The sequence below is a fragment of the Strix uralensis genome, chromosome 4 (genome assembly GCF_047716275.1).
Source record: "Strix uralensis isolate ZFMK-TIS-50842 chromosome 4, bStrUra1, whole genome shotgun sequence".
Lineage (NCBI taxonomy): Eukaryota > Metazoa > Chordata > Aves > Strigiformes > Strigidae > Strix > Strix uralensis.
The window spans coordinates 43,092,257-43,115,037 of NC_133975.1; the positions used below are offsets into that span (position 1 = coordinate 43,092,257).

The 22,781-nt window shown below is 38.3% G+C and overlaps 1 protein-coding gene across 4 annotated transcripts in view; it reads right to left on the reverse strand.

Moving 5' to 3' along the window:
* The window catches only part of CLCN3 (chloride voltage-gated channel 3), an 82,406-nt gene that overhangs the window by 3,424 nt on the left and 56,201 nt on the right, over nucleotides 1-22,781 (reverse strand). For 2 of the 4 annotated variants that reach the window (XM_074866472.1, XM_074866473.1), the window contains 10 exons: nucleotides 22,505-22,604; nucleotides 20,041-20,228; nucleotides 19,227-19,349; nucleotides 17,687-17,893; nucleotides 13,286-13,366; nucleotides 11,504-12,049; nucleotides 7,249-7,435; nucleotides 6,328-6,726; nucleotides 4,394-4,610; nucleotides 1,394-1,469 (listed from right to left, as the gene is read on the reverse strand). In XM_074866472.1, coding sequence (XP_074722573.1) covers nucleotides 1,394-1,469; nucleotides 4,394-4,610; nucleotides 6,328-6,726; nucleotides 7,249-7,435; nucleotides 11,504-12,049; nucleotides 13,286-13,366; nucleotides 17,687-17,893; nucleotides 19,227-19,349; nucleotides 20,041-20,228; nucleotides 22,505-22,604 — 2,124 coding nt within the window. The remainder of the gene's footprint in view (nucleotides 1-1,393; nucleotides 1,470-4,393; nucleotides 4,611-6,327; nucleotides 6,727-7,248; nucleotides 7,436-11,503; nucleotides 12,050-13,285; nucleotides 13,367-17,686; nucleotides 17,894-19,226; nucleotides 19,350-20,040; nucleotides 20,229-22,504; nucleotides 22,605-22,781) is intronic. The other 2 variants (XM_074866474.1, XM_074866475.1) reach the window with 1 other exon arrangement.

Below are 22,781 nucleotides of genomic sequence, written 5' to 3' on the forward strand. Positions count from 1 at the left end.
AAATGAAATTTTGATTAGCGTATGCCAACAAAAAAGTAACACAGAGGGACAAAGAAAAAAAGAGGTATGAAAAAGAAGTGATATTGATCCCATTTCATAAGGGAGGCATGTTCCAACCTAGCCATCAGAAGTGACGTACTGCTTGATGGCCCGAAATCCTAACAGCAAATCAAACTCCCCTTCCCTCCATTTTTAAATCATAGGGATCCTTCCAGTCTGACGCACTGGCTCAGGCTGAATGTATTCATAGGAGCACACTGTATTGGCCATGAAACTCTTGTAGAATAAACAATAGTTAACTAGTTTTTGGAGTTCACAGCTTTAGAAAATAAAGTGTGAATAACATAAGAAAATTTTCATTTTCCAATTTAGATACTGTGCTCTTATGACAGGATCTTCATGGCTTTTAAAAGTATAACTCTGCGAAATATCAAAAAGGGTGAGACTGTCCAAAAGGGTAATATCACAGGAGAAGCAAAGAGCAGAATGAATGAGCTGCTGCCCTTGTTATTCTGGTTAGTACATTTCATTTTGTCTTATTAAAGGACGCATGAAATACTTGTGAAATATTAGCATAAAATGAGAACATAATTAGCATGTTTTGCACATAAGCAGCTAAACTTGGTGGGAATGTTTAGTAGAGATGTAACTAGCAAACCATGTCCAAATTAAGACAAAGTCCACCATCCATCTAAGGTTAGTTCACAACATCATGGTTAAAACAGCCTCTAGATTCTGAAGTCAACAGTCACCGTAGCAGCATGGCACTTAGTGGCTTAGGATATCACTGAACATTTTATAAAGGAGCACATCAATTGCTGTAGTTAACAGCAGAATCACAGGACTTTGCATAAAATTACAGGACTTCACTAAAAATAAGAGTACTTCTAAAAAATCATGTTGATAAAGGGGGGTTACAGGGAAGACGTAATGCTGCGATACATTAAAAACATGCATGGCTTTGCTTCTCAAAAGATGTGATACTTACTTAGCTATTTATCAGCTATTTAAAGCTGTCAACATCAGAAAAAGAAATTGGCATATACGAGAATTTAATTTGCATTAGGCAGGGAAAAAGTATTCCTAGCTGCGTGCCTTCCCACCTGGGGAAATCAGCGGATCAACTAGATGGATCTATGTGATCTCAAGAACAAAAATATCAGAAAGTCCATTGTTTACTTTCCTTTAATGTTGTGACTAACAGTATGTCCATATTAGCAGCTTAATTTCTACAGAAGGATTTTGTACATATTGTTTTATGGTTTAATACAAATTTTTAGCGTAAGATGATTTAATTGTTCAGCCGATGTCATAAAAGCCCTGAACAGTTCACAAGTTTCATGCTTCCTGACTTCTAATGTGTCTAATTATGAGATCTGATATATCTAATCACCAAGGGTTCGACGTGCTGCTTTAGTTGCTCGAGATGCTCTAATATGTTCTTCTTTGTGATGATCCCCAAGACAATCCTGAAACAGATCATGTTATGCTAATAACTGTGTGTGAAATCAAATGAAAAAAAGTTCTAATCATAATGAAAAAGGATTAGAGCAAAACTAAAAAAAAAAGAAAAAAAAAAAGAAAAAAAAAAGAATGGTTGCAGGAAAGCTAATGAGATAATTAAATGAAAAATTATTTGAAAGTCAGTACCCCTTCCCAGTCATTGCCTTACTTCTTTTTCTCCCAAAATGCTGAACATAATTGGATCTTCAGCCACCCCTGAGCAGTATGTTTCTCATATCAAATACACATCAGGGAAGCATACTTCCTCCCTTTCTCCCCAAATTCCCATCTCTTCAGGTTTTAGAGGCACTGAAACTGAAATCCACTTTATTTCCTTTCATAGTTATTTCTCCTCATACATACAGATAATTATTCACAAGCTACAGTAGATGAACAAAGTAATAACTGTGTAAAGTCATAGTGATTGAGATTTGAAACTGCACTCTAGAGCAGGGTTATCTGGTGACCCTAGAATCAGACAAATTCAGACATATTTCTCATTTATGACAGTATAAATCAAAAGCAACTCCCTGGAATGGATATTCTGGTACAAATTAGGAAGAGTGAGGCTCAGTCTTTACATATTTGTCATCAGCACCAATTTCTACACAGTTCCTATTCCAATCTGGATTGGAACCAGTAAGGTGATGTGTGTCTTTATGTGGGTATATTCAATTTGCAGGAAATTTGCCAAAATGTAGATCAGTCCTTGATATCCACAGGGCTATATGTCATGACGAAGTATCACTAGTACTAGTATTTACTATCTGATCTTGTTGTAATGGACAGTGTGCTCATGGATATCACAAGTTTGTAAACTGAAGTAGGAGAACAAACATGAATGTCTGAAAACAGTGAATTATTAAAGCCATCCATACTTGCTGCTACTTTATAATAAAATAGTTAAAAATTTAGAGTACAGTTTGACATAGCTTTGCATGATTAAGCCTTCTTTAGAGCCATGTCCTGGTTTTGGCTGGGATAGAGTTAATTTTCTCCCTTGTAGCTGGTACAGTGCTGTGTTTTGGATTTAGTGTGAGAATAATTTTGATAACACACCGATGTTTTAGTTGTTGCTGAGTAGTGCTTATAGGAAGTCAAGGATTTTTCCGTTTCCCATGCTCTGCCAGCGGGCAGGTGCACAAGAAGCTGGGAGGGAGCCTGGCCAGGACAGGTGACCGGAACTAGCCAAAGGGCTATTCCATACCATAGGATGTCAATGCCCAGTATGTGAACTGGGGGGAGCTGGCCGGGAGGGGTGGGTCACGGCTCGGGCATCGGTCAGCGGGTGGTGAGCAACTGCACTGTGCATCACTTGTCTTTTCTTGGGGTTTATTTCTCTCTCTCTTTTTTATCATGTTCCTTTTCATTACTATTATTATTATATTTTATTGTTATTGTTGTTATTATATTTTATTTTAGTTATTAAACTGTTCTTATCTCAACCACCAGGTTTTACTATTTTCCAATTTACTTTTGTACTTTTTTTCCAATTCTGGGAGGGGAGGGAGAGAGTGGCTGTGTGGTGCTTAGTTGCTGGCTGGGGTTAAACCACGATAAGTCAATTTTAACACATCAGTGCTTGAGCACTCAACTAGAACAAAAACTAAGAAAAAAAAATAATCACAATAAATATTCTTCACTGAAGTTTTATCAATCCAAATCTCCCTCCCCCAAAAAAGAATAATTGCGTGCCTGCACTGACTTCTACATGTCAGATCACTATGTCCTTTCCCCAACAGAGAAAGTTTTTTTGAAGTCATTTATGCTTCTGAAAACATCTACTCGGCATTCAATACAGGGATGCATTGAAGAAAAACATGTGGGAGAACATTTAAAATAAATTTGTTTTAAAATACATCTGAAAAAGTAAACTTGGAAATCAATGTGATATTTAAGTATTTGCCACTTATAGCTGCAGTCCTTTTGCCCACAGCAAAACAAGGAAAGTCCCACCCATATTTCAGGTTTCCTGGGTTTTGTCCCATGGACATTGATGCTAAATAATGTGGATTAGCAGACAATGTTTCAGTCCCCAGGTGCCTTAAAAGACATGCTAAAGAGAACGCAAGATACCATGGTAGGAGCTGCAATGTTGTGTGTCAAGTGTTTAATGCAAGAGATACAGGAAAGCAGAATGTTAAAGGAATAGCTACACAGAAAAAGATCATGTAAAAAAAAGGAGTAGTTTAGATAAGAGGCAATTAAAATGAACATTTATGTTTCAATGCCTAGGGCTGATTTATTTAGTAGGTAATCACATGACAACTCCCCATAGTCTCATCTACAAACATTCTAAATCTTAAAATTACTTTCTTGAAATATTTTGAAGTGAAGAAACAAAAGTTGCAGATTGAAGTTCCAGAACTAGTAGTAGTTATTTAGTTGTTAGTATTCCAAAAACAAAAGCTCGGTGGTAAGCGCCATCACTAAGCTCCAGAAGAGGAAATACTGAATGGATCATTTTCTCCCTTACATTTTATGAATCGGGTATTTGTGGATGTTCAATAGCTGATACACTGCACATTGCCAGGAGGAAATACAGGCCTTAGACTGTGCACCACACAAGACTAAACTTCTGAGAGACAAGCTGTCTCTCCTCCACATGCAAGTTGCACAGACAAGATTTGCTGAATGAGAGCTAATTTTTAACAGAACATCTTAAAATGACTGAAATCACCTGCCTGCTGACGTGGAATACAAGGGAGGAGTAAGAATTTAAGAGAGGTGCCACAGCACCTTCTTAACAAACGTGTCCTCAGTTGCAGCATCAAACTTATGGGTTCAAATACCATGATCCTGCAATATATCCTGGTTTGAACACTTTGATCCTGGAAGTGAAAATTACTGCATCTAACAAAATGAAGAGCATTGCTGCTGCTTTACTTACCCGTTGTGTGTTACAAGGCACTGCCTCAGACCCAGCTTCCGGAAAATATCCACCACTATTTCCATTGGTGTGTGGTCTGTCACGGTGAAAGGGCTCATATCAAGTATGCTTCTAAGCTTCAAAGGTCGAGGGCTTTCAGCTGGAAGTGATGGGGTATGCTGGGCAAAACAGACCCTGGAACTGCCAACAATCCCTTCCTGCTTCTTTCTAGCACTTTCTTTAAGAAAAAGAGGGGAGGGGGGAAAACAGCAGAGGATGAAAAATTTACATTCTTGGAGTAAGATAATCCAGTGCAAACAGACAGATCAATCAACACTACCAGACTCTGATGTTATTCTCTAGACGCTGATATTCTGATATATGCTATTTTGATGTGTTTCCATAGCCACTGCTTTATCCCTTAGAAGTGCTTGTGCAGAAATCACAAGAGCCATACAGCTTTAGCTGTTCTTCAGCTACCACCTTTCTCACTCCAATAAATAACTTTTATGTATTATAAAGAGGTGGAAAGACTTAAAAAATAGCATGCAGAAAGTACATAGATGGCTGCTGAAGAAACTGCCAGGGGGAAAGCCAATCTCAGTTGACAGCTCCCCTGTCATGATTCCAACGGCTCTAATTATTGTTGGTTTGAAAACAAACTCATTTCTGATCACTCCGAAAATGTTTCTTGTTTATAATGAATTTATTTAGCTTTTAGTGAACTCGATCCTCTTCTTTTTCATGTCTTCATTACCTTAATGACAACAGCATCCCCCCTGTGCCTCGAACTATTTCACACAATGACTCTCTTAAGCCAGCCGAAATCCAAGACTAAGTGACTTGCACTGTGCAAGCTCAGCAGCTAAAATGAGTTTTACCTGTGAAAGTGTATTATTAGAAGAGTGTTCTGCAATTCCCCCATTTGCTCTTAAGCAAATGCAAATTTAAACCAGTATAATGTCTGTAATGATTTCCAAATTTTGGACACTCCTATACATCCTACACAGTGATACCATAGTATTCACAGTATTAAGACCACAGGCTAAAGTTTTACTGAAGTAAATAGTGCTCTGTTCACAAAACTTTTTTTTTAAAAAAGTTTCAGGAGACTTTTGTGTCTCTTTCTCAAGTGTCTTTGATGAAGAGATACTTGTCAATGTATAATCTTATGAATTACGGAAAAAAAAAAAAAAAAGTAGTTTACAATGCAGCTTCCATCACTGATTTCATGCACCAAATGTTACAGTTCTGTAACATTTTCTTATATAAGAAGGATTTTTTTTTTCTTTGGTTAAGATACTGTCCTCAAAATCCACAGATTTTTTTCTTGCCAGTGCACAAAGCACTGTCACAAGTATCACAGAAATTCTAATACTCACCCAGAGAAAGAGGGCCCAAACAGGGCTTCTGTGCTCATTTGCCCAGGGCCAAACTTTCCATTACACAAACAAATTGAAAAACAGAAACCTAAAACAATTAGTATTTTGCTTATTTCTCCATAATACAATCTTAGTTGTTATAACAGTAAATAACATGTCAGAGAGAAGTACGATATATATTTAAATTTAAACATTACTTGAACAGTAATTCTCACAGAATCCTGCTGTTCTAAAATGAGAATTACTCAATTTTGAAGAAGAATGTTAGTGTAGCATCACTTGAGGAAAAGAGATACTAGCAAAAGCCTCAAAACAAACAAAAATACTGGACTAGATGATGTTTTGGCCTACTTCAGTATGACAACTTTTGTTTCTGTGACAGAGAGATTAACATTTTCTCCATTTCAGAGCCTCCTATTGAAGATAATCATACACTTCAAAAAAGGAAAAGAGAGCCTGCATAAGGTATCTGAACCTGAAATAAGTCTAGAAACACTCAGAGTAAATTCTGGTTTAATCTAGAGAATCATTTAAATTGGCATATATAATCATGCAATACTGGAAGATAATTACCTATTGCAATAGTTAAATCTCTTCTTAGAGCAAAGCCCACTAGTCTCTGCGATTCTTTTGACATAATAACTGGAAAACCATTATAGCTGGTTTCATTGATCAAGTTTTCTATGTCTTCGACTGTCATATTATCCTGCGTCAGAACTGCTAAAGGTGGATCGCTTCTTCGAGGTCTCATAACATCAGCCGCCAGTGTTGTGTGAGTAAATTCTTCCTTTGCATCCAAGAAAGGATATCCATTCAGTCGGATGTGCGCCTCATAGATGCCTTCCCTACCAAAGGCATCTCCTACCCACTTACTGGTCATGACTGCAGCCATTAGGGGCACAATATATTCCAGCCCTCCTGTTAGCTCAAAGACAATAACTACCAGGGACACAGTCATCCTTGTCACACCACCTGCAAGAAAAATGGTAGCCAGTAACATTCTAGTATCAGATAATAATGAATTTAAAACTTCGCGCCTTCCTGTTGAGAACTACAAACGTAACTTTGCCATTAAAGGTCATCTGACAAACATAATTCTGTATAATACAAACAGAAGCAGACAGGAAAAGTGAACACAAAACTTCTAGAAGTAAAAAAAGAGAGCTTTAAATTTCAACAGTACTTGACTCTGCAAATCCTCTACTTCATACAACAAACTGATTTTTCTGACTGATACAGTAATGACACCTCTTGATACCAAAAAGAGAAAGCAAACACTATTATTTAAATTATTCTGTTGCTCATCAATTTAAATTTCATGTGACTCCTCAGATCACAAGAATCTGATGGTCTTGTGTAGAGATGTGAATGTATTATTCCGAAGAGAGAGAAGTCCATAAAAAAGGTGTTCCAAAACTGCCCATTTACATCTCCTTTTAATGTGGCAACATACAAGAAATCAGATACTTATTTACTTTATTATATGGTATTTACCTAAGCATGCAGCAGCACCAACCATGGCATAAAGACCAGGTGTAATACAGTCAGCTCCAACTTCACACCATTCCTTGAAAATGAACCAGTCATGATGGTAGTAAGCCAGCTGCTCCACTGCAATTCCTACAATCCTTCCTGCTATTGCTCCAATTGCCATACTAGGTATGAACAACCCGGATGGAACCTGCAACAAAACCAGAAGAACCGCTGTCATGCTGATGGGAACATACCTGATGCATCATTTTATAAGTATTTTTATTTTCTTTCTTCCCAAAGAGATGCAAATGCTCACACTGTCAGGTTAAAACCACATAAATTGACCTTGCAAGGTTAGTAAAACTTAACACAATGCTATTGATACCACTGATCAACCTAGTTAGCTGAATCCATTTTATGAACACATTTGTTTATATTTTATTGTATTTAAGAGCAAATCTATCACTAATACAGCACCACAGACTAGACTCTCAGTGCCAACAGCACAATTCTTACCATATGTGTGTCCAATCTGAGCTGTGCTACCAGTACTGAAAAGTCTTCCTTACTATTTCCCATCTCCCTTATTACTTCATGTTCCCCTGAGTCAACATTCACTTACTAAACAAGCTTTGCACATAGGACACCTTCCCAAACTGCTTCCTAACACTTCTGTAAATTAGATGGCCAACTAAACAGATGATTTTTAAAAGAGGCTTTGCTTACTATACTGCAGTTTCCTATACCAAGGGGTGTATATAGAATGCTAAATAAACTAAGAGAGAAAAAGGCAGGACAACTCCCATTGCAGAAAGTACCTAACACATTACTGTAAAAAAAGAAGTTCCTACTGTAATTTGTTATTTAAATTGTTTTCTTGTTATTGACTAAAACCCAAAAAGGCCACACAGCCTTGTCATACGAACACGGCTTAGAAAAATATTATTGCAAGTCTTGCTTTTACCAGCAGCTTCAGAAGGAGTGAGGGTTCATCTGAGAAACTGCTGTTGTGTATCTCTTCTCCTCCTTAGGAAGCTGATCTTCTTTCCTAAAAATATACTGGTGTCTAAATGTCTCATTAAACTGGAAATATCCACTGCTTCTCCTCACAGCAGTTGTCAGTATAAAAGTATTTTCTACTCTGACTGAGGTACAGACTACAAATACGTAGTAGAATTTTTACTTGTTGTCTAAATGCACCCAACCCATCCTGTGAAAACAACTTCATTAAAAAAATGCACTCCTGGTGTAACAGGACACATAATTTTTTTTCTTCCACTGTACAGATGTGAAATTGAAGTATTGTGCAATTCCAAACTGTAGATTTTGCCACAGAATCCAATAGCTGGTGCAGAACTGTATTTCAGAATCTATTATTATTATTATTATATTGCCAATATTTATGGTTGCAAAGATGATTTCTAACAGACAAACCAAGGACAAACAAACATAGCAAACCGTGTGTTTGAAGGCCAGCAGCACAGGTTTTTGGGGAAAAGTTTAATATTCCTTCACTCCCATCCTGAATTACCTAATATTTCAGCGTTGATAGACGTAACTATTCAATGCTATCATTTCAGTGGAATATCCAAATTATGCACTTATACCACTACTGTTATTTCCCACAATTAATCATGCATCTAAAGCCCTTTCTAACTGTTAAAATCCATTTTTTTTCCTGAGTTAAATGCTTTCTTGGTGAACAGTTCAATAGCACCCTGAAAAAATAACATTTCAGATATAAAAGTAATTGAATACATCTTCAAAACTGCCTCAGATTCTAGTCTGCTACTGCAGTATGCCACAGAAATTCAGTCTCCACACGGAAATTACATCCAAATTGTTTCTGGTCCTTTGTTAACATAACTTTTTTACGCATCTAGCTCCTTCTCTTCTTTCCATCGCATGTGGATAATGGTTACAAGTCTAACTCTAATTATGATTTTACAGCTGCATTCATTTGCATAAGCCTCTGAATCACAAGTCACAAAGTGGAGAGGAACCTTCACTGAGAAGGAGCAAGGAAAAAAAGTTAGGTTCTACCTTGTCTCAGCTTTCTTCTCCAGTGCATGTCAGCCTCACTCAAGTTATACTACAGAGGACAAGATTTGTTCTGTGGCATATGTACTATCTTTGAAACAAGCAAGGAATCAGGATATGGGTGCAACTTTCCACTTCTTTGGTAGGGCAGTTGCATACCAGTCAGCTTCTGAGGTAAAGCTGTAATCCCACCCCAACTGTTCATCATCAGCATTTAGACACTGTAACGAGTCTACTGATAATAAGCAGTATACATACAAAAGTCTGAAAGAAAAAAAAAAACAAAACCAAAAAACAAACCACTGCCATATCAGCTTCCTGGCGATCCCTGTTCATGGCAGGAAGAGCAGCGGGAATCACTATGCCCCACAGGCAGCAGCTAAGTGCTTTGCTTATCTCACAGGAAAACAGTTCCTGTGGTGGAGACTTGTGTTTGCACATGGCTACAGCTCCAGGAACACACCCAGAGAGCCCAGAGGATCCTTAATAATGACTTAAATGACAAAGTCATCTTTTTTTTACATTTAAAAAAAAAAATTTAAATTTTCTCCTTTCACAGAAATAAAACTTAAAGTGTAAATAAATGTAAACATTAAAGTGATGTCCCCTTCTCTAGATCTCCAGATACTAGCTGACATTCTAACCAGCCCTATGCTTTAAAGCTTCAGTGAAATGTATGTAGCACAGTCCCATCAACAACAGCAGCATGACTCCTTGCCTACTGGCAAAGTAATAAATATATTCTTAACAACTTCACAAAAATATTTCTACCAAATTGCAAATGCTGAAGTTCTGAGAAAATGAACCAACCCCAAATGAAGTGTAAGCTCTACCATTCTGTAATCTAGTGAATTCTAACACACAAAGTGTGACCCTGTGGTGACAACCCCATGAGAAAGAGCCAGATGCACACAAACACATGAATGGTAAAAAATGTTACAATGCTTAGAAGGGTAGAGCCCTAGATATAAGTGAAATACAGTAAGTGAATAGAAAACAATACAACAGATTGGAGTGGCCACGTTATAGAATAATGTCTGAAATTTTGACCTATGAGAGACTAGCATTTAAAATACACACAATGGATTTATCTTACCCATCAACCAACATATGGAAAAGAACTTTAAGTAACAGACTGCAACATCTAAAACATCAACACGAGAAACACAACGCAATATTGTTCTATCAGTTACAGAATGACAGAATGATTGAGGTTGCATGTGACCACTCCAGATTGTCTACCTCTGCTCAAGCAGGGTCCACTACAGCAGGCTGCCTAGGATTGCACCCAGTCAGGTTTTAGAGTATCTCCAGGAATGGAGACTCCACAAATTCTCCGGACAACCTATTCCAGTGTTCAACCACCTTCACAGTAAAGAAGAGTTCTCTTATGCATGCAGTTACATGGAACAGCAATGTGGACTGAGAAGTTAAAGCCAGTTTAAACCCAAATCCTGCTTAGTGAACATTCTACAATATATTTAAGACACGTTTGATAATGATGTAGTTGCAAAAAACTATGAAAGGAGCCTGACAAGACAGGAAATGATGAAGGCATGACAGTTATATGTCATTCAGAAAACAGCCAGAACTTGGAGAGAAGGTAAAGCGAGCTCCAAACAGATTTATTAAATGACCAGGAAAAACAGAAATTATGATGCTTTGTAATGGAGAAGAAATTCCCATCATAGTCACATGAATAGTCACACTTTCTAGTCGTGACATGCAATACTGGAAATTTCAGGGAAGAAATCATCATCGGCTCCCTTTGACAGTCTGCAGTAATTACATTTATGTGATAAATGACTAGAGGGGATTTAAAAAAAACCCTACAAGTTGTCCAAGAGGTGCAGTCTTTTCTTCTTCCATGTAACAGGACTGGGGAACCTGAGTGGTTATGGCTGAACTCAGCTGAACTCAGCTCTTGGAAGTTTTAGAATCATCCTTATTGCTGAATCAGGCCCATACAAACAGTCATCCATCCACACAATTACTGTTCATTATTAAATTTAGCACATGTTTCTATTCAGCTGAACAAAGGGCTAGTTTGAATTTAATTAATATTGTTTTCTACAAGACTTGCTTATTAATCAACAGTAAAAAGATCTTTTTTTAAAAAGAACTACACATGAAAAAAATTCTATAAACAAAGCTTCTAGCTTTGAGAAATGGAAAATGAGAAAGGCAATAATTAAATAATCACAGCAGATGATACAGCCACTGCATTCACACTTACCTTGATACCAAAGGTGAAGACTGTCATGATTATTTTAAATATGAGTGCTAAACACAACTGCCATATAGCTGAATAGACTCCAGTGCCTGCTGGACGGTCAGGAATATCATCTACTATTTTGCTCGCATTCATATCATTTCTGTAGTCACAGAGGGAGGAGGATTCTAACGGCCCACAGTCTGTGAAGAGCTCTTTAATAAGCTCACTGGTGTTTAGCCTTGTATATGGATTAGGAAATGCAATGACAGCTGTTATTGCTGCAACAATAATAACCTCCAGGACAGGATACTTCCCAAATTTCGTAGATTTGCGTCGACGACACCATGCGATGTTTGCTCGGATGAAAAACGCTCCCCAGAGCCCACCAAATACTCCCAGAAGAATAAAAGGAAGCAGTTCAAAAAGGTACCAAGGAGTGTGATATTCCACATAAAAAAGAACTAGGCGGCTATTACCAAAAGGATTGATGGACCTTAAAACAAATGCAGCTACTAAAGCAGCAAAAAATGATCTCCATAAAGTTTTCAGTGGGAAATAGTAACTGACCTGCAATAGGCAATACATGAGAATTATTAGTGATTCAATTAAAAATACTGGAAAGACCATTTAATGCATGTGTTACAGTACTGCTGCCCACATGGCACATACACTAAAAAAAAACTCTTACATTATCAATATTATTCCTATCACTTGGAGCACTGGCACTCCACCACATACTACATTTTTAAAAAGCTCTACAACAATTCATACTTTTATCAGTTTTAAAGTCAATACTAAAGCAGTATTGAAACCACTGCTGTTTTAAGACTATTAAGAAATAATGCATAGTAATATATGTTTAAAAGCTTCTCTGTTTAGAAGTATCTCTTTCTAGCATTCATAAGAGCCAGACTGTGTATTAGCTGTTCTCTCAAATTTCCTAATACTGTTTCATCTCCATTTAATCTACATTGAAAGGTTTCTCGCACATGTGTTATCTTCATGAAGTATGATTAAAACATTAAAAAATATTCTCAGAACATGCAATTTCATACTTAAGCCCCATATAGCCTGATTTGAATTTCAAGAGAGTTTTATTCTGTGCTTTTCTGGATTTCTTTTGGCAACAAAAGGATTCTTGCAAATCCCCTAATGATACAGAAAAACTATATATGAAAAACTATTTTGCCTCCCTTTTTCAATTCATAGATTTTTAGTTTCTTAGTTTTCTTTAAAAACGCTAATGATCTAAATAACATTCTTATGTATTTTGAAAAAAACTAACAAAAATTAATACAAACCATTTCTTGGAGAAGAGAGTTTGGTTGCCTTGGAGGTCAGTTTTATAGAATATTTGCCTTTTTAATGATTAACGTATTCAATTTTGTTTAGTACCTGAAACTTTAGGAAATGTTTAAAAACTTGCTTCACAAAACCATCAAATAGGTTTCTAAAGCCTCTTTCAAAATGAAAAAGAGACTGATTTTTTATTTTCTTTTTAGAATACACTCCTAGAGTGAAAAACTGTTGCATCTCTATCTGTATGTAAACTGTAATTATTAACTGACTCAGTCCTTCTCCAGAAAAATATAACTGAGAATAAAGCAAAGCTGACATTCATCCAAAGAAAAGAAAAAATATCTTTAGGAGTTTGCTGGTAACAGGACTCTTGACTTTGAAATATGGGTCCAAAAATATCTTCCTTCTTAGGAAAGACTCCACAGCTTAAAGGAGTCTGAGATTATTCATGCTAAAAGAGATTTTTTTAAAATAGCTATCCTTCAGTGCCATCTCTTGACATACCTCCTCCAGACTGAAAAGGACTCCACCAATTGGGGCACCAAAGGCTACAGATACTCCTGCTGCTGAGGCAGCTGACAACACCTGGAAAAAGAACAATGGTGAGAGTTTCTTTTTTTGCAGTCTGTAATATGATTTAAACATGAAGAACAGAATCTCACTAGTTATCAGTTTCTTCTATGTTTCTGTCAAGCACACATACACTTGCTAACAGAAAAGCATCAAGTAAGTGTATCAGAATGCTCACAAGATGTGAGTGGCCACAGCAGCCACCCACCAGGTACTAGCCAGGACGAAACCAAGGATGCTGCTCAAAGCCTCCACAGCAAAGCACCTGAAAGACTCTATGCTTCACTATGAAACTGCCGATACCTCATTTTCAAGAAATTGCAGTAAGCTTTCTCTGTGCTGCAGCAGGCAATTCCACTGTTTCATATGTCAAGCAAGCAGGGCACAAGACCAGCTTGGAACTCAAGAGGAAATTGTATGACCTCTGGAAATAAGGTCAGGCTTCACAGGAAGATTACAGAGCTGTGGCTCGTATATGCAGGTAGAAGACACGAAAGGCCAAAGCTCAATTACAGTTGAACTGGCCAGTGCTGTGTTAGATAACAAGAAGGGCTTTTTTAAGTACATTAACAGCAAGAGGAGGTCTCAAGAAAACACTGGACCAATACTTGTTGAAGATAGTCATCTGCCTAACAGGGATTCAGAAGAAGCAGAGGCATTCAATGAAGATATTGCCTCAGCCTTTAACAATACTTATAGACCTTGGGCTGTCTGCTCCCCTGAGTCAGAGGACCACAAGTGTGGGAACAGTGACTTTCCATTTGTGGACACTGAAATTGTCAGGAACCAGCTGTTTCAGCTGAATGTTCAGAAGTCCATGAAGCCTGATGGGATTCATTCCAGAGTACTGAAGGAGGTAGCAGATGTTATGGCAGGATCCTTCTCGATCTTCTGTCAAAGGTCTTGGGAGTCTGGGGAGGTCCCTGCTGCCTGGAAGCTAGCCAGTGTTATCCAATCTAGAAAAAGGCTGTGAGGGAAGACTGAGGGAGCTACAGACCTGTTAGCCTAACCTCAATTCTTGGAAAAATTATGGAGAAGATTATACTGCAGGCTACTGAAAGACATTTAAAGAATAATGCAGTCATCAGGCATAGTCAACATGGGTTCACAAAAGGGAAGTCCTGTTTAATTAATTCAATATCCTTCTATGATTAAGGTCACCTGCCTAGCGAATGAAGGGAAGGCAGAGGTTTAGTTTTTCTGGATTTTAGTAAGGCTTTGGATACTGTCCCTCACAGCATCCTTCTGGACAAGTTCTCCAGTGGTGGGATGAGCAGGTTCACAGTGTGCTGGGTGAAGAACTGGCTGAACAGCTCAAAGGGTTGTAGTGAACGGGGCTACATCTGGCTGGCAACTCATCACCAGTGGTGTTCCTCAGGGTTCAGCTCTAGGGCCAGTCCTGTTCAATGTATTAATCAACGATCTGGATGCAGGAGTTGAATGCACCATTAGCAAGTTTGTTGATGATACCAAACTGGGAGCTGCTGTTGACCCTCTTCAGGGACAAGAGGCCTTGCAGAGGGATCTAGATAGATTGGAGCATTGGGCAATGATTAATGGGATGAAATTTAACAAGTCCAAATGCACTGAGGATGGAGTAATGCTGGGCACAAGTACAAACTGGGAGAGGAGTGGCTGGAGAGCAGCCCTGCAGAAAGGGGTCTGGGGGTGCTGGTTGCCAGCAGGCTCAGTATGTCAGCAGTGTGCCCTGGCAGCCCAGAGGGCAAACCGTATCCTAGGGTGCATCAAACACAGCACAACCAGCCAGGCAGAAGAGGTGATTATCCTGCTGTATTCAGCCTTGGTGCGGCCTCACCTTGAATACTGTGTGAAGTTCTGGGCCCCACAATTCAAAAGGGTGTGAAGGTCCTTGAATGTGTCCAGAGGAGGGCAACAAAGCTGGTGAAAGGGCTGGAAGGCATGTCCTGTGAGGAGCGGCTGAGGACTTTGGGCTTGTCTAGTTTGGAGAGAAGGAGGCTGCAGGGTGACCTCAACTGCTCTCTACAGCTTCCTGAGGAGGAAGTGGAGAGGGAGGTGCTGCGCTCTTCTCCCTGGTATGCAGTGATAGCACACATGGGAACAGTTCAGAGCTGCGTCAGGGGAGGCTTAGACTGGACATTAGGAAGCATTTCTTTACCAAGAGTGTGGTCAAACACTGGCACAGGCTTCCTAGAGAGGTGGTCAATGCCCCAGGCCCGTCAGTGTTTAAGAGACATTTGAACAATGCCCTTAGTACCACCCTTTAACTTTTGGTCAGCCCCAAATTGGTCAGGCAGTTGGACTAGATGATCGTTGTAGGTCCTTTCCAACTGAAGTAGTCTATTCTATTCTAGATGTGTGCAGCAGAGAAGTCCATCAATCACAAGTATTATTCAAGGGACATAAATGGATGACAGACTATGTAGCTTTTATATCAGTCCTGGAGATTTGCGCTCAGTAGCCTTCAAGCAAAAAAATCTGAGGTGAACTGAGATAAGGGAGAGATTAAGAGGAACCAAAGCAGCAGCTGATCCTAACAGCATCATGGATGATTATATTCAATATATGAGAATGGTTAAAGTGCGTGCTAATTGTAACAATATTGGACAAATTCCTTGCAAGAACACTGACCCCCAGGTAGTAGCCCTTACACACCTGTGGAAGAATACACAGAGAAACTCAAAGAATTATTACATTATTCTGAGATGACCAGCTAAACCACAGGTAAATTAAGTGATTTAAGAATACACAGCTTTGAAATAGGAAGTAAACCAAATTTCTCATGTTCTGCAGTCTCCGTATAGAAGTTCAGCCTGAGAACTGAAACACAGCTGGGATAACACCCTTTTTTATTTTACAATACAAAAATTTTATTTAATTAATAAGAACGTTAAAACTCGCTACTCTCTATGTCTGTACTGCTTTCATTAGCATAGCTCTCTCTATTGGGTTTACGTGACAAGGTTTTGGTAGTAGGGGGGCTGCAGGGGTACCTTCTGTGAGAAGCCACCAGAGTCTTCCCCCATGTCCAACAGAACCAGCTCCAGCTGGCTCCAAAACAGACCCACCGCTGACCAAAGCTGAGCCTGTCAGTGATGCTGGTGGCACCTCTGTGATAAGATACTTAATAAAAGGTAAAAAACACTGCACAGCAGCTGTGAGAGAGAGGAGTGAGAAAAATGTGAGAGAAACAGTCCCACAGACACCAAGGCCAGTGAAGAAGGAGGGAAGGAGGTGCTCCAGGCACCAGAGCAGAGATTCCCCTGCAGCCCGTGGTGCAGCCCATGGTGAGGCAGGCTGTGCCCCTGCACCCATGGAGGTTAACGGTGGAGCAGATATCCACCTGCAGCCCAGGGAGGACCCCACGCCAGAGCAGATCTCCACCCTGCGGCCTGTGGAGGACCCCACGCCAGAGCAGGTGTATGTGCCCTGAGGGAAGCTGCAGCCTGCAGAGAGCCCACGCCAGAGCAGGTCTTCTGGCAGGAACTGCAGCCCGTGGGGGATCCAGGCTGGCGCAGTTCGTTTCTGAAGGACTGTACTCTGTAGAAAGGACCTGTGCCAGAGTTTGTGAAGGACTGTCTCCCATGGACGGGACACTGCAGGAACAGGGGAGAACCCTGAGGAGGAAGGAGCAGCAGAGACAAAGCATTACAAACTGACCACAGCCCCCATTCCCCATCTCCTTGTGCTGCTTAGGGATGGAAGAGTCAGAAGTGAAGATGAGCCTGGGAAGAAGGGAGAGTGGAGGCAAGGTGGTTTTAGTTTTGTTTTTATTTTTCACTATCTTACTGTGTTATTAATTGGCAATAAAGTAATCTTCCTCAAGTCTAGTCTGTTTTGCCTGTGATGGTAGTTGTAAGTCACCTTCCTGTCCTTATCTTGACCTATGAACTTTTAATCTTATTTTCTCCTGCTGTCTTTCTGAGGAGGGGTGAGAGAGCAGCTTGGTGGGCACCAAGGCTAACCTACCACACTAACAACAACAAACTGAAATAGAGCAGAAACACTGTTGTCACCAACCCTTTCCCAGGAATACTTTGTTCACAGCTTCAAAAGTCCTCTGCTGTCCTCACAACTGAAGACACTCATCAATTACCAAATTGTAGAGCCAAGAACAGAAAGAATTTAAGTAAAATCAAATGGTCTCTAAGGTAGGAGAAACGCAAATTTACTCTGCCATGGAAATAATTTACCTTGGGGAATGGTAGGGATAATACATTGCTCTTAACACGATACATAACTATCGACAATCCAAGCCTAAACACTGTTCGAGAGAACAAGTACTGTCTTTTAAAGAAATCCGTGTAAATGCGTGGATATTCAATACACCCCAGAAATGCTTTTACAAGAACTTACCTCTCTTTTTTTAGCTTCATTTGTGCTGTACTTTGGAAAGAGGTAGGAAAAAATATTCCCACAGCAGCAGGCAACATGTACCAAGGGACCCTCTTTTCCTAAACTCAAACCTGATGCGACAGCCAGGACTAAAGTAATTGTTTTTATCATCAAAGTCCACTTCCCCAAGTAACCTCTGATGATGAAGCCACTCAAAATAGTTTTTATCTAGAAGAAAGAAAAAATAGTATGTTACTCTATTCTGCTTTCTTCAGAAAATAATTGTATCATTTTAGCTGCATAACTTAAAAAATACCCTTTTTAAATGACTAACTTGATCACACTTTAAAACATATACTGTTCAGATTGCTACATTGAGTCCATTTGGTTGCCAGAGGCAACGTACTCTAAAACGCTGGACAGTAACATACAACATTATCAATTACATTTAGTAGAAAATTAATCTGCAGTAGCTTCTAAGACTGCTTTCATTGGTTTATGATGTAAATTACCAAGTGAAAGTCAGAAAACTCCCTAAGGAAAAACAGACCTGCAAAAACTATCCTCAAGGTCATCTACTGCAGCAATACCACATTTGCACCAGTTTTACCCCTCTCTGTTTTCTCCTATGTTTTACCATTTCTACATAAAAACTTAACAGTAGATGCCTTGACAAAAAGATGGGAAAGATCAGGTTTTTCCACCAGAAAAGATATGCCACTTGCCTAAGGTATTACTTTGCCTAACAGTGTCATATTATTAGCCTGGGAAATACGGCCATAAATAGGAAATAATATAGTTATCATAGGAAAGGACAACATGCCTATAAATAGAATGTACACAAAACACTGGGCAGCTGTGTCTCGAAAGTAAAGGTTAGCTAAATTTGGAAACCAATTTAGGATGAAATCTCTTCTGGAATAATGGCACAGAACTACTTCAGGCTTACTCAGAGGCAGGATTTGTCCTTCAACTTCTACAATACACATACATAAGGAAATATTTACAGAATGACTGGAGAAGTGAGACTGACCAGACTTTGACTTTGGGTTTTTCTCTCCCATTCTGCGTATAGCAGCAGAGAGCAACTGTAAAAACTATGAGTTTTCAAGGATATTACACATTTTACATTGTGACTGAGGGTTTGTGCTAGTTAAGGCGATTAAAGCCAGTCCAACAAAAGATCAATTGCTGTATCAAAGGACTCATACTCTGTCAATGAACAACTGCTCTCTTATCACCATAGGGAGGGTGGGGATTGGGGGGAACTTTGGAAATCACTCTTCAGAAGTCTGTTCTCTTAAGCTAAATGCTTCCTTAAAAAGTAGTCCAGCCACAAGCGTGCAGCAAAATCTACAAATTCAGGGGATGCTCTGAAATTTGGGGTATTTTTCACAGCAACAATTAGTACAATTACATTATTTCAATTTGAATACTTGTATTAATGTATTTCATCAAAGTCACAGGGCACTCCTTCTTGCCCTCCCCCGACCCTGTAAGGCAGCAGGAATTTTCACATTAATATGAAACATCTATAATGTATGTATTAGTTAGACCTCACCTCAGGTATTCCTGAGCCACAGGCATAGGGAGCAAATACCTTCACCAGAGAAACTGCTAAGAAGGCAAAGCTCAAAGCCCAGAAAATGTACATTATATAGTTCATTATGTATGAACCTGGACCCTAAAAGCAAAAACAAAACACAAAGAAATGTCAGAATACAAATTTGATGCAGGAGCAGAATCAATACTTAAAATAACCCAGAAGTACTCTTGCTGCAACTACACTTATGCACACATTTTGAGGGACACTTAATTATTACCAAGCCAAGAAAGAGAGAGTTTTGTTTGAAAAGCATAAAGTCATGACACCTGCACATCAGCAAAGTCTAGGTTATACAAGGTAGGAAGTGTTCTAACACTTCACCTTAAAAAGGAAAAATAAACATAGCACAGGTATTTTTTTTAATAGCTGTTAGCTGCTAAAATCTACTGAATACTAAGTAAATCTTCTCTATTTAAAAAATTTTGTGGTAGAAAAAATAAAACCAATCTATTCTTAACTATCACAAAACACGACAAATTTAATTTTTATTTTTTTATGTATAGCTAGGATCAATAATAGACAGTCTCGTGTTAGTAACAGTTCTATACTCTCATAACTTCATAACACCTGCAACAGTCCAAGCCCCCTAGCAGTGCATGAAATGCACATTTATTACACTATAACCTATCAATCAATTCAAATGCTGAAAAACAGAGCAGACAGTACAACCCAAATCCATGTTTAGTACCTTCACCTTAAGACCATTATTTTCTTTCCATGTTCAGTCAAGCTGTTGAGCAAAACCATCAAAGAATGGGTATATACTTACTTCTGCTTGCCCAATTATTAGTTCTGCCCATGTTTTCCACTGTGGACATTTATCTCTCTCTTCAAATGTGGTCTCATTTGAACCCCAGCAACACTGTTCATGGTTAAACCACAAAGCACTAAGGCAAATGCCTTCCTTTAAGTCAGTCATCCAGTCAGCAGCAATGTCTATTAATCCTGCCAATGCCCCTGTTGTAGAAACAGTTTTGTATTACTATTCTAGTAAATAGCAGTAACACACACAGCTAAAATGAAGAAATGTGCTGTTATTAATTGAGGTAAATGGAAATTACAGAAAACCTAAAGAAATAGACATTTAAAATATTACTGATTTCCAGGAATATATACTATTTGCAATATGGTAAGATTTGTATTTATTGAAGAATCTAGTGCCTTGTATATTTCCCAAGTGAAATGCATCTTTTTTTCCTTTTTTTTCCCTCCCTATGCCACAGTTCTCCAACAGTTCACTGAAACTAAGGAGTTAAGAATCAAAAGAGGACTGATACATTTTTGTGATGAAAAAGACAATAGACGTTCTGACAGAACTACCTTGCCATGCCTCAGAGAACTCATGACTTGTTCTACTATGTTTTGTACAGAACAGCATATCTGGCCAAAATAATTCTTACCTTGCCAACAACAGTTTTAGAACAACATAAATAAAACATCAAATAAACATTGATGACATTCATGTGATCCATATACAAAATTACTTAATTCTGTAACATAGTGAGCATGTGAAATTCCTACTGCAGGTAACAAACAGTATAGATACTAAGCAGTTCACAAACTCAAAGCTTAAGAGGGATTCCGCATTGTAATTACATGAAGAAAACTTGCTGAGGAGTCCTCAAAAAATAGGCATTACTTAGGAAATTGCTTCAAAGGATTTAAAAATATAATGACACCCCCGCCCTTTATTTTACAAAAGCAAAATAATTTTTCTGGTAGCAGTATACTGAAAAACTACTTCTAAAGTCAGTATTTTTGTGAATATGTGTAACTGTTTATTAGTTATAATTTACTATTTTTAAGGTATTAATCACTACTAGAACTAGCTGTCTAGTAAAAAGCCACAATTTACTTGTGTAAGTTGGTAATAGAGAATTACCTCCAATTTACTAATTTATATTTACTAATCTGACAGACCCTCAGTTTGAGACCCTAGGCCAGCCAAAGTCAAAGTCAGTATTTCAGTAGAACAAAAGTTCAACCAAATTAATTAAAATATATAAACATAAGATCTCCCCATGACTGAAACTGTACCTTTTAAGATTCACTAGACACATACAACAGAAAGCAACTGAAACTGTAAAACCTTGGAATGTTCACGGCCAGAATTTGCTCGCTTTGTTGCTCAGAAACATAGTCAAGCAATTTAAATATACATAGCAGCTTTCAGGGTGGAAACACAACACTGCACATTCCCACCCAAATTATCACAAGCAATTGCCAGTAATTATACATTCCCAGTTTGTACATTCAGAAGTATATAAACATGCTACAAATTTTGCATATATATTAATTTATATGTGATTTGTGAAAGTGATTATGTATATAACTAAGTAGTAATTATACAGTTACCATGCCTTCTTAACAGGCATAGCCATACTCTGCAACTAATCCAATTTTCATAGCATTTAATCCAAGATCTCTGTTTGAAATACTTTTTCAGAGAAACTGGGCACAAAGTTTGTGACTTCTCACTCCTGCACATTTTGGTCACTCCAAACTATGCTGATAGCAAGAAGCACTGCATGACAGTGGGGCTACAAACTATCAGATGATTTTAGCTGCAAAACTAATCCTAAAATCCTAAAAAAGAAAAGATAGAGTTGAAGTAGAGGCTAACAAACTCTACCTGTTAAAGCTAGTATTTTCTGTGTAACAGCCTCTAGAAAGGTATGACATAAACATAGCTAGTCTTTGCTCATCTATAAACTTATGCTTTACAAGGAAGTGTGTTTACCAAAATTACATGTATACCAGAGGTACTTTTTGGCCCATACGGAATAAACTAATGGATTCAGTAAAGTTCCTAGGGAAAAAAAAAAACAAAAACCACACAACAAATTCATAGGAGAAAAAACACCTAGCACAATCAATTAATAGACTTCCACAAGAAATCCTACAGAAATAAAGCAAAATTTAACAGAAAGGGAAAACATCAATCTCAATTACAGGATCAAAGAACACTAATAGTTTAGTGGGTGGAAGTTCAATAACTCTGAGAAACTCTCACTAAATGCAGTGAAGATTTTGGTTTTCATTTGATTAGTAAACCCTCCCTCAAAATGCTAAAGCCTGTAAATCAAGATAGTCAAACCTTTTCCTTCCCTCATAGAATTATGGCAGTAGTCTGAACTAGCTCCTATCCAGGTTGGTGGATAACACACAAATGAAAAGCACAATAACTATACTTGCTGACAAATGTAAGAAAGAAATCCTTTTTTTTAATTTACCTGATGCCAAACCAGTTAGTGTGACTACTAGCCATCCTGACCATGCATCGTACAAACTTTTTGTCATCTCCCATGCTGATTCTTTTTTCTTGCTGTTAATCTGCAAAGAGAAAACATTAGGTATACTTCTATGTATTTCTGTAATATGAATAGAAGTATGACATACAAATTGCACGATGCAAGCTGCAAGCAAATATACCCTCTGTTTAAACTACAAGCATTCTCCTTGTATTCAGTGCTTTGCATAGATAAAGTAGCTTTGTTATTCAAACATCAA